Raw genomic sequence first — 15188 nt, forward strand, 5'->3', positions numbered from 1 at the left:
CAAACAGAAAGAATATAGTTTAACTGCTAACAGCACATAATTTTGAATCAGACAAACTTGCCTTCAAATCTTAGCTCTGCCTCTGATAAACAGTGTGATCTCAAGCAAGTTTCTTAAGCCTCAATTTGGAGGATGATTACTATCTCCTAGCAGTACTAGGTGAATTTGAAGATAAAATGAATTATGTACCTAAGGCACACTGTATACTGCCCAATACATATTAAGAGCTAAATAAAGAGCTTTTTAATTATTATTATTACTGAAGCATATCTCAGATCCAGTGAAAAGGCTACTTAGCAAGAAGCAGACAGTATATGACAATAGTAAGCAGTAAGAATGAGAAATATACAGAGTACCTCAACCATCTGTAGTATTCAGAATATCCACCAAAAAGCATATAACAAAACCACTCTTCAAGGTCCTTGGCTAGATTCCTACATAAAGTTTGGTTCCTTTGGATATAAAGTGGTTAAACAAAATGGTATCTAAAGCTCCTTTCAGCTCTAACCTTCAAAAAAGTGTGTAACTGCTGTGAATTGGAATTCTGGATGTTCATCACCATTACCTGGTTAATTGCTTTTGAAGTGTGCAAGGGCTTACTAATGTTCCACTAACCTCACAAACTTGGGGAACAAAGCAACATTTAAACCCCAAGTAAAAAATTCCTAACCACCAGCCAGTTACAAAGAGGGACAGCAACAGTTGCTCTCACTGAACAACTTACTGCAGCTGAACTCGACAAATACATGACTGCCTTCATGTGAACCCAAGGTGAGGAGTCTTCAGGTCTCCTAGGAATTCTCAGGGGCAGTTTAAGAGGGAGAAAATAAAAAACAAAACAAGATGTGACCTGAACAGGAGGTCTGTTCTTGGGTCAGTGGACAAGAAAGAATCAAGAAGACCAAAAGAACAGTATTTCAAAATGCTAAACTGAGTCAGGAAGGCTCTAATCTAACTATACATTACTTGGGAACAAACCCAATTATATGTCATATGTCCAGATCATGTCTTCACTATCGGGACTTCTGCATACTTAAGATATTTATAAATCTATTCTTTCTCTAAAGAGCTAAATCAAATTAAGAGAGCATACCCCTCTTTTTATGTGGAAAATAGTCAAGAGCTGCATTATTGAATTAATATTAACATGCCCATTTACTGATTTTTTTCAGTGTAATTTCCTAGTCTTACCCAAAGATTTTCACATGCAGAAAGCTATCCTTCCACATATCAAAATCACCTTTCTATATACTTATTTCTGAATAAACTTCTCTAAACAAATATTTTTCTGTATACTTATTTCTGGATGAATTGCTTTAAACAATATTTTTATCAGCTTTCATTTTTATAAATTATGAGAACTGTAAGAATCATATCTGTGAACTTATGAGTAAGCTCATACTAATATCATTTTATAATTTTAAGTGATGAGATCGTTTTATCTCACTGTTCTGCAGACAAAAAAAAATAAATAAATGAATCTGCCGAGCAGAGTTCCAGAAAAGTGCCGATTTCTATAAAAGTTAAAATTGGGGGGGGGGGCGCCTGGGTGGCTCAGTCGGTTAAGTGTCCGACTTCAGCTCAGGTCATGATCTCGCGGTCTGTGAGTTCGAGCCCCACGTCGGGCTCTGTGCTGACAGCTCAGAGCCTGGAGCCTGTTTTGGATTCTGTGTCTCCCTCTCTCTCTGACCCTCCCCTGTTCATGCTCTGTCTCTCTCTGTCTCAAAAATAAATAAACGTTAAAAAAAAATAATAAAAATAAATTAGTATTTAACCATGTATTATATAATTCATTTCAAAATGATAAATCTATAATATAAATTTTAAAAAATTTCTATTTACATAGATCATGTCAAAATAACGCATAATTTTGGTCAGACTAAATACTTAAGGAACTATAAAAGACTGTAATTTAAAATAAAAATGGAATAGGGGCACCTGAGTGGCTCAGTTGGTTAAGTGTCCGACTTCAGCTCAAGTCATGATCTCACAGTTCGTGAGTTCCAGCCCCATGTCAGGCTCTGTGTGGACAGCTCAGAGCCTGGAGCCTGCTTCAGATTCTGTGTTTTCTTCTCTCTCTGTCCCTCCCCCCACTCATGCTCGCTCGCTCTCTCTCTCTCTCTCTCTCTCTCTCTCTCAAAAACAAACATTAAAAAAAAAATTTTAAGTACAAATGAATTAAATTCATTCTGAATTCTCTCATTTTCTTTTAAGAGTCATTTTTATTAAGAAAGATAAGAATTATGTAAAAGTAAAAAATAAGAATTTAACTTATATACGTAAATGATTCAGACATTACTGTAACAAGCAGAGAACTAAATCACGGATTTATACCCGTTACCACTTACTTCAAGTAGACAGAAATAATAGAAGGGTATTCAACAAAGTATGGTATTGTCAGGTTTTTTTAACGGAAAAAAATTTTAAATGTTTCCAAATATATTCCGTAGAGAAATCAAAAGAGTGTAAAAATATGTTGAAATTATAAACATTCAGTTCCTATTAGTTTTAATACAAGGGCTTCTTCATCACCCATCTACTTGGTAACTTTAAAAGATTTTCCAAACCAATATGACAATAAATTTCATAAAAAAAAAAGAAGATTTTCCATATACATTCTGAACACATGGCTTCTTTTTCTTACAGTTGGTCAAGAGAAAATACTTATAGTAATTCATATGCTAGAGTAGTTGTTGCATTAACAGTAGTAATAATCATAGTACTCCAATTTTAAACGGTTTTAAACAATTATGTGGTTCCAACCTGGTCGTCAAAGTCCTCTGGGAATTTCCACAATACCACCGGATCTGTAAATAATTGACACACATCATTAAACAGAGGCCAGAGAACACATTTACACCAACATTCTTATAAAACTATCTTAAAATTGTCAAAGCTACTTTTAAAATGATTTTTAAATTTTTCTTTACATATTACAGTTGATGAGGTTAAAAATAAAGTATTTTGATCTTTAAATGACCTTTAGGAACAGGAACAAATAAAATTGGTAACTTAGATTATTAAAAACCATTTCCATAACTCACTTTTTTATTTATATACTTTAAAGATTCTGAAATATGAATTTTCAGATTTAACTACACTGAACACATTACCTTTAATTTGAAAAGAAAAATATAAATGTGTTAAATATATAATCAAATATATTATAGTTCTTAGAAATTAGACCAAGATATATCACCTTAAATTTCCATTTAAAATCCTAAATATTTAAGAACACCTATTAATGCATGCTTTATATCAAAATTCACTTTTAAGATTCCATATTTGCAACTCTATAAAGCCTTTTTTAAAATAATAGATATAAATTGGTAGGTATCAAGCTTACTTAAAATATAATTGATATATGCAGGGCTTTTAGAGAAGTTTTTCCAATATATTTTATATACTTATTCATATATAAAAACCAATGTTATTTGATAAATATTCCCACTGGCTTTTCATTTTCATTGTTTCTCTCAATATTTCTTTTCTACTTAGTATATTAAAAATAAGCCCTTTTAATTAGCACTAATAAACATTTTGGTCATGTGCTTTTTAATTCTGTCAAAAAAAAAAAACTTCTGAATACCTATAGATGTGCTTTCCAAGGACAGTGTACAATGGATAATATTACTTCTGAAAAAGCCTTTGAAAGCTCAAGATAATGTAAATAACAAGTACCACTGACACAACAGGATTTGAACTTCACTCCAAGCAAAAAGACTCAGTAGACCAAAGATATCACTTTATGCTCTCAGAGTAAAAAATTACAGTTCTATTCCATTTTTTCCACTATTTCATGTTGCTTTTATAAAAATATAGTCCAAATTTCTATATTATATAGAATTTCTGTATATTATATTTCTATATATTATAGAATATATAATTTCAAGATTTTAATTCATTTTTTTTAATTTTTTTTTCAACGTTTATTTATTTTGGGGACAGAGAGACAGAGCATGAACGGGGGAGAGGCAGAGAGAGAGGGAGACACAGAATCGGAAACAGGCTCCAGGCTCCGAGCCATCAGCCCAGAGCCCGACGCAGGGCTCGAACTCACGGACCGCGAGATCGTGACCTGGCTGAAATCAGACGCTTAACCGACTGCGCCACCCAGGCGCCCCTCAAGATTTTAATTCTAAAACTCAATAATTACCTAGCAATATTTTTAGCATGAGCTACCTCCTCTTGCTGTATTACTTACTAAGTTCAAAAGAATTTTTTTTCAATTGTATTAAATTAAAAAGAAAGCATACTTTCTATAATTAACCTTTTACTTACTAAAGAATAAAAGGTTTCTACATAAATCAATATAAATAAGAAATCATTTAAAATCATCAAGATTTAATCATCTTATATAAAAATAATGCATTATAAATTCACAAAGGTAATATTAAATGATCACGCCTTCATGTAAAACAAAGTGTATACATTTCTAAAATGAATGTGACATGCATTATAGGATTATGTTGGAAAATACTTATGTGTGAGTGTTACATTGGAAAATATATACATGTGAGTTAGTTTTACCAAAATGGTAGTTATTAGGATTTGAATCTCATAAAATGAAAGTTATATGATGGAATCTTCATGAAATATAAAGTTATTACTTTGATAAATGTAATACACTAATGGCCATATAAGCAAATCAATTATACAGAAATGTAAAATAGTTCTTTCTTATAATTAACAGAGTTAAAGAGTTTCAATGTGAGTATTTACAATATCCCTTTGAACAATCTCAATTTTATAGCTGTCATTTATGAAAATGTGTTTGATAAACTTTTTACATTTATGTCTTAAAACTAGAACATTTATCTTGTACACATAATGGTTTGCCCCTGTTCACAGCATTTACCCAAGTATATTTTACTAACTCCCTTTTTCTCATCCCCCATTATACTGCTTTCTTTCTGTATCATCTGTTCTTTCACAGAGAGAATGAACAAGTGAATTCATGAAAACAGCATCTACTTGTTTATTCATTTGAAAATACCCTCTTTTCATGAAATGAAATTTACACATCAGCACTCAAAAATTTATTGTAACATAAATCCATATTTTGAAATGGATTAACTTAGATACTGCCTGTGTTGTTAGATTTATGCCATATCTGACACATCGCTGTAACAACTTTTCACGAGTACTGCAAAGAACAAAAAATGGCTCTGATAAAAACTATTATAACCTATCTTAAATTTATGCACAAAGACTGAAATTTTCTATTCCCTGAGGATTACTTTCCAGCTACCAGATCCGATCTGGCAATGTTAGGTCAATTTTATGCTTATTTTATGGGTGAAAGGATGAGAACTGCTGGCAGAAATCACCACTGCTGGTGAGAACCGATACACACTGTGCTGTTCTCCTTACCCACGTCTGCCAGCAATTCAAGGGAGACTCTGTACCTTAACGTGAAAACAACCTTTGCTACCTACAATCTAGAAAACAAATAAATAGGAAAGGAAGAATACTTGATTTGTACATAAATGTAGTTAATCTTTTAATTAATTAATTAATTTATTTATTTTTGAGAGAGAGAGTGTGTGTGTGTGTGTGAGCAGGGGAAGGGCAAAGAGAAAGGGAGGCAAGAGAACACCAAGCAGACTCTGCTCATGCCCAAAGCCGGACATGGGGATTGAACTCACGGACCATGAGATCATGACCTGAACCAAAATCAAGAGTCAGACACTTAACCAAATGAACTACCCAGGTGCCCCAACATTTTATTTTAATAAGAGATTTTACACTGTAGTAAGGAAAATATAACATTTGTATGAAATCCGTAAATTTGGAATAAGAGTATTTAAAATATTATTTGTGCAAAACCATCACAAATATTCCAAATTCATGACTAAGGCTTTTTTTAAATGTAGGGTAAGGGGCACCTGGGTGGCTCAGTCAGTTAAGCATCTGACTTTGACTCAAGTCATGATCTTACAGTTTGTAGGTTCGAGCCCTGTGTTGGACTCTGTACCAACAGCTCAGAGCTTGGAGCCTGCTTCGGATTCTGTCTTCCTCTCTCTTTCTCTCTGCCCCTCCCCTGCTTACATTCTGTCTCTCTTCAAAACCAAATAAACACTAAATAACAATTTTGTTTTTTTAATGTAAGGTGAGATAAATTCAGCAAATTTTTTTTTCCTTTTTAATCAGCTCTTTCACATTTTCTGGTCCCTAACTGAAAACAATAACTAAAATAATTTAAAATACCAGGGTAATAAAACTATGAAATTAAAACATGCAAAGAAAACTTTTTAATTTGCATAAATGAATACCATTTACATAATTTTGTGGCATTCCGAGATGAGTATCTTTAAAAATATGTATTTATAAAATCACAGTTCAGAGACCAAACACTTTTGAAAGGTAGAATATATAATATTAGTAAGTAACTTGATGCAGTATAGCTTTCAGTGTTTGACTAACCCTACCTTGCAGAATCAGAATTTTATGAATGAGGAAACTGAGGCCAAAACAAGGAGTCATAGTTATAAGGCTAGTCAATGTGAGAGACTAGAACCTTCTTAGTTGAGATGTAAAGAGCAGCGATTTTAAGTAATTTCTAGAATCAATACATTTCTCTGTCCCGTTTAAGTTCAATTTATTCCATTCAAAAATCTATGCAGTGCTAAAGAAAGAGGAAAAGTCCCTGCCCTCCAAAGTCCTATAGCACACCTGGAACTCTCCAGTTTTTGTGCAAACTATTGTTTTAAACAAGGTATCCTGTAGAAACATTTGGACTGAACTTGAAAATTCACTGGCTTAATAATTGAAAAAAAAATTCTTAATGAAGAAATGGTGATGTCTCTTGAATGTAAATGAGCAAGACTCATTAAAGAAAATATGTAATTTTATTCTTCCACTGATAAAGATATAATGGTGAACTAAACAAAATCGGGTCTCTACAACTTATAGAAAATAAAGCATCTGGGGCGCCTGGGTGGCGCAGTCGGTAAGCGCCCGACTTCAGCCAGGTCACAATCTCGCGGTCCGTGAGTTCGAGCCCCGCGTCGGGCTCTGGGCTGATGGCTCAGAGCCTGGAGCCTGTTTCTGATTCTGTGTCTCCCTCTCTCTCTGCCCCTCCCCCGTTCATGCTCTGTCTCTCTCTGTCCCAAAAATAAATAAACGTTGAAAAAAAAATTAAAAAAATAAAATAAAGAAAGCATCTAATATATACAATGCAATAAAATTTAAAGAGTATTATACTAAAAGGACAGGATACTACAGGACAACATATGGAAATCTAATCTAATTTAGAGTCACTAAGCTACTTAGGAAGGAAAGTACATGTAAATCAATGTCAAGCAAGTAAAGGATGATTTGGGTTCTAAAGTGGGCAGGGGACAACATTTCAGACTGGAGAAACAATATGCAGGAAGTCTTGGAAGTTAAGAGAAAGAACAATGCACTCTAGAAACTGGAACAAAACACAAGTTAACTATCTAGAATGCAGAGTGGAAGGAAGAGAATGTCAAGGGATGAAGCTGGAGAGGTTAGGGCCAGACTACAGAGTTTACAATGTGTGCTGGGTATCATGGAAAGCCATTAAAGCAGATGATGACATAAACCAAAATCAGAAGTAGCAGCTAGACATAAATAAAGAATACAGCAAGAGTGTGTGCTGTTATGAAAATCAAGGGAAGAAGTTATATCTAAAAAATTCTCAAACAAATGTGGCAAAACAGTAAGCAAGGTGACAACTAAAAAATGGTAACTATATGTAAAGCATAAAGCCATAATAAAATGAGATTCAATGGAAGGATAGGAAGGAGAAGGCAGATTCAGGAAGATTATGCAGTGAGTATGAATAAGGAAGACAGTGTATGGAGACAACTTATTTAACAAAGACTGTACAAGGAAGATGAAAGTAACAGTAGGAGGAGAGAGAGCGAGATGAAGCTAGATAGATTTGTCTCGTTGTTTTCTTTTAGAATGGTGCAGACTTGAACATGTTTAAATGATAATAGGAATTAATGAGCCAGCAGAGAGCCAAAAAGAAAAGAGATGATATCTCTGAGAAGGCAGGAAGAACGGGATCCTGATCATGATAGTGAGATGAGTCTTGGAAGGAAGCTGGAAATGTTTTCCATTATTGTAAAAAAAGAGAAGATATGAACACAAGATTTTAGAATCTGTGGTGCAAAAGCAAAAGTTTTGTGTAAAAATTGCCAATTATTTTCTGTAAAGTAGGAGCAAAGCTCTCTGCTTAAGAGAGAAGTTGTTGGCGGTTTAAGGAGGAAGTGTGAAATAACTGTTTCAGGCATAGTTGAGCACTCAATTTGGTAGGCATCCAACCTAGTGTTTAATGGCAACAATGTGCTATTTCCCCATCATCATCCAACAGTTTAGGCAGAGGAGATAATTGGTAGATTCAGTCAGGGTTGAGGTTTCTGTCAGTCATGAGTGATGGAAAGAAAATTTAAACAGAAGAGTAGTTATAGATATGAATTGCTGATTTAAAGCCAATAAAAAGGGAAGTGAGGTTTTCTTTTTTCTGTAAAGTCCATTATTACTAAATGTTATACCAAGTCACACTAATGCATTTTAAAACAGTATACTTTCAGTAAAAAAAAATCTGCTACATATATCTGAAGAAAATTGGACTGAAAAATAAGGTAAAATCAATACGTGGGGCATTTGTAATTATGGAATCAGGGGGCTGAACTTCTGGTCTTACACTAATGAATAAAAATGCTTTCGGTCTCTGATCAGAGGCAGGTATTGAAAAAGATAAAATCAATTTCCCTCCTCTCCTCCCTATCTCCTACTCCTTCCCTCCCAAGTTTATCATGTAAGTATCATTTTCTACATATGCTATTGTGTAAAAAAAAAAGACTGAAAGGCATGGAATTAGGTAAAGACAGTGAAAACTACTTTCTCCAGCTTTATTGATAATTGACATATAACATTAAGGTGTGCAATTTGATTCAATAAACACTTATGTGAAATTTTTTATAAGGCTAATTAACATAACACACATGCTTGAATAATTACTAATTTATTGTTTTTGTTGTTGTTATAGTGACAACATTAAAGTTCTACCCTCAGAGCAATTTTCAATAATACAATATGGTATTGTTAACTATAGTCCTTATGCTATACATTAGATCCCTGGAACTTATTCATGTTATTGTAAGTTATTATAAATTTGTAACCTTTGACCAACATCTCTCCCTCAGCTCCTGGCAACCACCATTCTACTCTCTCTTTCTTTGAGTTCCATGTTTTTAGAGTCCCATATGAGTGAGATCATAGAGTATATGTCTTTCTCTGACTTATTTCACTTAGAATAACACCCTCAAGATCAATCTATGCTGCTGCAAATGGCAAGATGTTCTTTTTATTTAGGGCTGAATACATTTCATTATATACATGCAGGTATATATAATATTTCACCTCACACATACACACATATATACATCACATTTTCTTTAACCATCCATCCATTGATGGACATTTAGGTTGTTTTCATATCTTGACTGTTGGGAATAATGTTGCAATGAACATGGGAGTACAAGTATCTCTTCAAGATAGTGATTTCATCTTCTTCAGATATATACCCAGAAGTGGTGTGTGTGTATGTGTGTGTGTGTGTGTATAAATTTTTTTGAGAGAGAGAGAGAGAACATGAGCTGAGAAGAGAAGCAGAGGAAGAGAGAGAGAAAGAGGAGAGAGAATCTTAAGCAGGGCTTGATCCCACAACTGGGAGATCATGACCTGAGCTGAAATCAAGAGTCAGACACTCAACCGACTGAGCCACCCAGGTGCCCCTCCTCTGCCTATTTTTTAAATGAAATTATTTGGGTTTTGTTATTGTACGAGTTCTGTGTTCCATTTATATTTTGGATATTAACCCCTTACCAGATATATAAGCCAAAAACTGTATGATCTCACTCATATGTGGAATCTAAACACACATACATATATATATATATAGTTTGCAAATAATTTTCTCCCATTCTGTAGGTTGCCTTTTCATTTTCTTGATTGTTTCTTTTGATATACAGAAGCTTTTTAGTTTGATGTAGTCTCATTTAATGATTTCTGCTTTTGTTGCTTGTGCTTCTGGTGTCATATCCAAAATATCATTGATAAGATTGATGTCAAGGAACTTATCATCTACATTTTCTTCTAGGAGGTTTTTTTTTTTAATGTTTATTTATTTTGAGAAAGAGCACATGCAAACAGGGAAGGGGCAGAGAAGGAGAGAGAGAGAATCCCAAGCAGTCTCTGTACTGTCAGTGCAGAGCCCAATGTGGGGCTCAACCTCATGAAACTAAGTTCATGACTTGAGCTGAAACCAAGAGCTGGATGCTTAATGAACTGAGCCACTTAGGCACCCCTCTTCTAGGAGATTAATGGGTTCAGATCTCATGTTTAAGTCCTCAAAATCCATTCAAGTTTTTGTGACTGATGTAAAACAGAGATCCAACTTCATCCATTTGCATGTGGATATTCCGTTTTCCCAACACCATTTATTTAAAGAGACATCCTTTCCACACTGAGTACTCTTGGCTCCCTTGTGAAGTATTTGTTGACCAAGTACATGTGGATTTATTTCAGGGCTCTGTATTCTGTTCCATTGGTCCACATGTCTGTTTTTATGCCAGTACCATACTGTTTTTATTATTAGAGTTTGTAACACAATTTGAAATTTGGAAGTGTGATGCCTCTAGTTTTGTTCTTTCTCAATATTTTGTTTTTTGTTTTTTGTTTTGGTTTTTTGATATTTGGAGTCTTTTGTGGTTCCCTATAAATTTTAGGATTGTTCTTCAAGTTCTATGAAAAAAATTCCATCAGGATTCTGATAAATATTGTATTTATATACAAAATAAAAATCATCTATGACTCTATAGATGGATTTGGTTAATATGAACAAAATGTTAACAATATTAATTCTTACAATCTATGATCATGAAATATCTTTCCATTTATTTGTGTCTTCAATTTCTTTCTTCAGTGTCTTATAGTTTTCAGTGTTTTTATCTTTCACTTGATTACACTCATTTCTAAGTATTTTACTGTCTTTGATACTCGTATAAATGGACTGTGTTATTTCTTTTTCAGATAGTTCACTGTTAGTGTAGAGGAATGCAACTTATTTTTGTATGCTGATTCTGCATCCTGAAATGTTTCTAAATTTGTTTATGAGTTCTAAAAATTTTTTGGTGGAATCTTTAGGATTTCCTATATCAAGATCATGTCATCAGCAAAAAATTTGCTTCTTTCTTTCCCATTTGGATGCCTTGTATTTCTTTTCTTGTCTAACTGCTCTAGCTAAGACTTCTAGTACCATGTTAAGTAAGAGTGGTAAGAGTGGGCCTCCTTGTCTTGTTGGTGATCTCAGAGGGTAAGTTTCCACCTTTTACCACTAAGTATGTTAGCTGTAGGGCTGTCACAAGTATACTTTATTATGTTGTGGTATGTTCTTTCTATATCTAATTTGTTGAGAGGTTTGCTTTTTTAATTTTTAAAAAATTTTTTAAGTTTATTTTTGAGAGAGAGACAGAGAGAGTGAGTGGGGGAGGGGCAGAGAAAGAGGGAGAGAGACAATCCCAAGCAGGCCCCATACTGTCAGCACGGAGCTGGATGTGGGATTCAAACCCACAAACCGTGAGATCATGACCCGAGCCGAAACCAAAAGTCAGATGCTCAACCGACTGAGCCACCCAGGTGCCCCTAATTTGTTGAGAGTTTTAATCATGAAAGATCAAACTTATCAAACACTTTTCCTGATCTGTTGAGATGATACGACTTTTATCTTTCCTTCTATTAATGTGGTATATCACATTTATGGATTTTCACATGTTGAACCATCTTTGAATCCCAGAAATAAATCTCATTTGCTCCTGGTTTTTTATCTTTTTGTTTGTTTCAAGATCTAACTGGCTTTATTAAGTGATTCATAAATTAGGCAGCACACCATCTAGCAAGTAGAGGGGAAGTCCTGATAAATGATCCTTTTAATGTGCCACTGATTTGGGTTTGCTACCATTTCATGGAAAGTTTTTGCATCTATATTCATCAGGAATATTGGCCTATGATTTTCTTTTCTTTTATTATCCTTATCTTGCTTTTGGTGTCAGCGTAATACTGGCCTTATAAAATGAGTTTGGGAATGTTCTCTCCTTTTCAATTTTTTGGAAGAGAATAATAAGAACTGGCATTTCTTCTTTTTTTTTTAATTTCTTTTTCAACGTTTATTTATTTTTGGGACAGAGAGAGACAGAGCATGAACGGGGGAGGGGCAGAGAGAGAGGGAGACACAGAATCGGAAACAGGCTCCAGGCTCTGAGCCATCAGCCCAGAGCCTGACGCGGGGCTCGAACTCACAGACCGCGAGATCGTGACCTGGCTGAAGTCGGACGCTTAACCGACTGCGCCACCCAGGCGCCCCGGCATTTATTCGTCTTAAATGTTTGGCAAATTCACCCACAAATCCATCTGGTCTTAGGCTTTTCTTTAATGGGAAGTTTTTAACTAATGATTAAATCTCCTTATTTATCATTGGTCTGTTCAGATTTTCTAATTCTTCCTGATTCAGACATGGTGGATCATGTGTTTGAATGGCTGAATGTATCCATTTTTTTAGGTTGTCTAATTGTTGACATACAGTTGTTCATGGCAGTCTTTTATTTTTATGATACTTTGTATTTCTATGGTATCACTTGTAATATCTCCTTTTTCATTTATAATTTTATTTATTTGAGTCCTTCCTTTTTTACTTGGTAAATCCAACTAAAGTTTTGTGAATTTTTATTTAACTTAAAAAAAAAAAAATTCTTAGGGATGCCTGGGTGGCTTAGTCATGATCTCAGGGTTTGTGAGTTAGAGCCCTGCATCAGGCTCTATGCTGACAACTCAGAGCCTAGAGCCCGTTTCAGATTCTGTGTCTCCCTCTCTGTCTCTACCCCTCCCTTGCTCTCTCTCTCTCAAAAATAAATATTTAAAAAGGTTATTAAAAAAATACAACTCCTAGTTTTGAAGATCTTTTCTATTACTTCTCTATTCTCCATTTATATCTGCTCTAATCTTTGTCTCCTACCTTCTGCTAATTTTTAGCTTCATTTGTTCTTTTTCTAGTTCTTTGAGGTGTAAAGTTGCTTATTTCTTTTTCTCTAATGTAGGCATTTATTGCTATAAACTTCCCCTTTGTACTGCTCTTACTCCATGCCATGAGTTTTGTTATGTTATGCTTCCATTTTTGTTTTAGTATATTTTTACATCTCTTTTGATGTAATCTTTAATGCATTAATGGCTCAGCAGTATGTTAATACTTTCCACATATTTTTTTTTAATTTTCCACTTTTCCTCTTGTTATTTATTTCTAGTTTGATACCATTATGGTTGGAAAAAAATAATTCAATCCTTTTAAGTTCACTGAGACTTGCACAGCAAAGGAAACAACAAAACTAAAAGGCAACCAACGGAATGGGAAAAGATATTTGCAAATGAAATATCGAACAAAGGGCTAGTATCCAAAATCTATAAAGAGCTCACCAAACTCCACACCCGAAAAACAAATAATCCAGTGAAGAAATGGGCAGAAAACATGAATAGACACTTCTCTAAAGAAGACATCCAGATGGCCAACAGGCACATGAAAAGATGCTCAACATCGCTCCTCATCAAGGAAATACACATCAAAACCACACTCAGATACCACCTCATTTTAGCCAGTCAGAGTGGCTAAAATGAACAAATCAGGAGACTATAGATGCTGGCAAGGTTGTGGAAAAACGGGAACTCCCTTGCACTTTTGGTGGGAATGCAAAGTGGTGCAGCCACTCTGGAAAACAGTGTGGAGGTTCCTCAAAAAATTAAAAATAGACCTACCCTATGACCCAGCAGTTACACTGCTAGGATTTTACCCAAGAGATACAGAAGTACTGATGCATAGGGGCACTTGTACCCCAATGTTTATAGCAGCACTCTCAACAATAGCCAAATTATGGAAAGAGCCTAAATGTCCATCAACTGATGAATGGATAAAGAAATTGTGGTTTATATACATAATGGAGTACTATGTGGCAATGAGAAAGAATGAAATATGGCCCTTTGTAGCAACATGGATGGAACTTAAGTGAAATAAGCCATACAGAGAAAGACAGATACCATATGTGTTCACTCTTATGTGGATCCTGAGGAACTTAACAGAAACCCATGGGGGGAGGGGAAGGAAAAGAAAAAAGAGGTTAGAGTGGGAGAGAGCCAAAGCATAAGAAACTCTTAAAAACTGAGAACAAACTGAGGGTTCATGGGGGGTGGGAGGGAGGGGAGGGTGGGTGATGGGTATGGAGGAGGGTACCTTTTGGGATGAGCACTGGGTGTTGTGTGGAAACCAATTTGACAATAAATTTCATATATTGAATAAATAAATGAATTCACTGAGACTTATTTTGTGAACTAATATATAGTCTATCCTAGAGACAGTTTCCCTGTGTTCTTGAGAAGAATGTGTGTTCTCCTGTTATTGGACAGCGCATTCTGTATAGGTCTGCTAAAGCCATTTGATCTAAAGTATGGTTCAAGTCAATGTTTCCTTATTGATTTTCTGCCTGGATGATTTATCCATTGTTGAAAGCAGGGTATTAAAGTCCTCTACTATCACACTGGTATTTATTACTCCCTTCAGATCTGTTGGTATTTCCTTGATATCTTTAGGTATTCTGATGTAGGATGCATATGTATTTACAATTGTACAATCTTCACAAACTGACCCCTTTGTCATCATATCAGGACTTTGTCTCTTGTTACAACTTTTGACTTAGTCTATTTTGTGTAATGCAAATAGTTATCTCTGCTCACTTTTTTCCATCACTTCTCTTTGAGCCTTAAGTTAGTCTCTTAAAGCATATAGCTGGGTGTTGTTTTCTTACTCCTCAGCCACTGTATGCCTTTGATTGAACAATTTAGTCCACTTATATTTAAAGAAATTATTTATAGGTAAGGACATACTATTATCATCTTGTTAATTGTTTTCTGGCTGTTTGGTAGTTCCTTTCTTCCTTTCTTCTGTCTTTGTGACTTTCCATAGTGGTATCTTTCCTCTCTTTATCTTGTATCTACTATAGATTTTGTTTTCTGCTCACTGAGGCCTACTTGGAAAACTTTACAATCACACTCAAAAACTCCTCCCTTTAGTTCCTGACATAAACACATTTTATGTTTTTGATGTCATACTTGAC

At 34.7% G+C, this 15188-nt stretch overlaps 1 protein-coding gene across 5 annotated transcripts in view; it reads right to left on the reverse strand.

The window, feature by feature from the left end:
- The window catches only part of DENND1B (DENN domain containing 1B), a 268689-nt gene that overhangs the window by 187415 nt on the left and 66086 nt on the right, over positions 1-15188 (reverse strand). For all 5 annotated transcript variants that reach the window (XM_019821935.3, XM_019821934.3, XM_045048956.1 and 2 more), the window contains exon 3: positions 2764-2807. In XM_019821935.3, the coding sequence (XP_019677494.2) occupies positions 2764-2807 (44 nt within the window). The remainder of the gene's footprint in view (positions 1-2763; positions 2808-15188) is intronic.

This window comes from Felis catus, chromosome F1, assembly GCF_018350175.1.
Source record: "Felis catus isolate Fca126 chromosome F1, F.catus_Fca126_mat1.0, whole genome shotgun sequence".
NCBI classification, from domain to species: Eukaryota; Metazoa; Chordata; class Mammalia; order Carnivora; family Felidae; genus Felis; species Felis catus.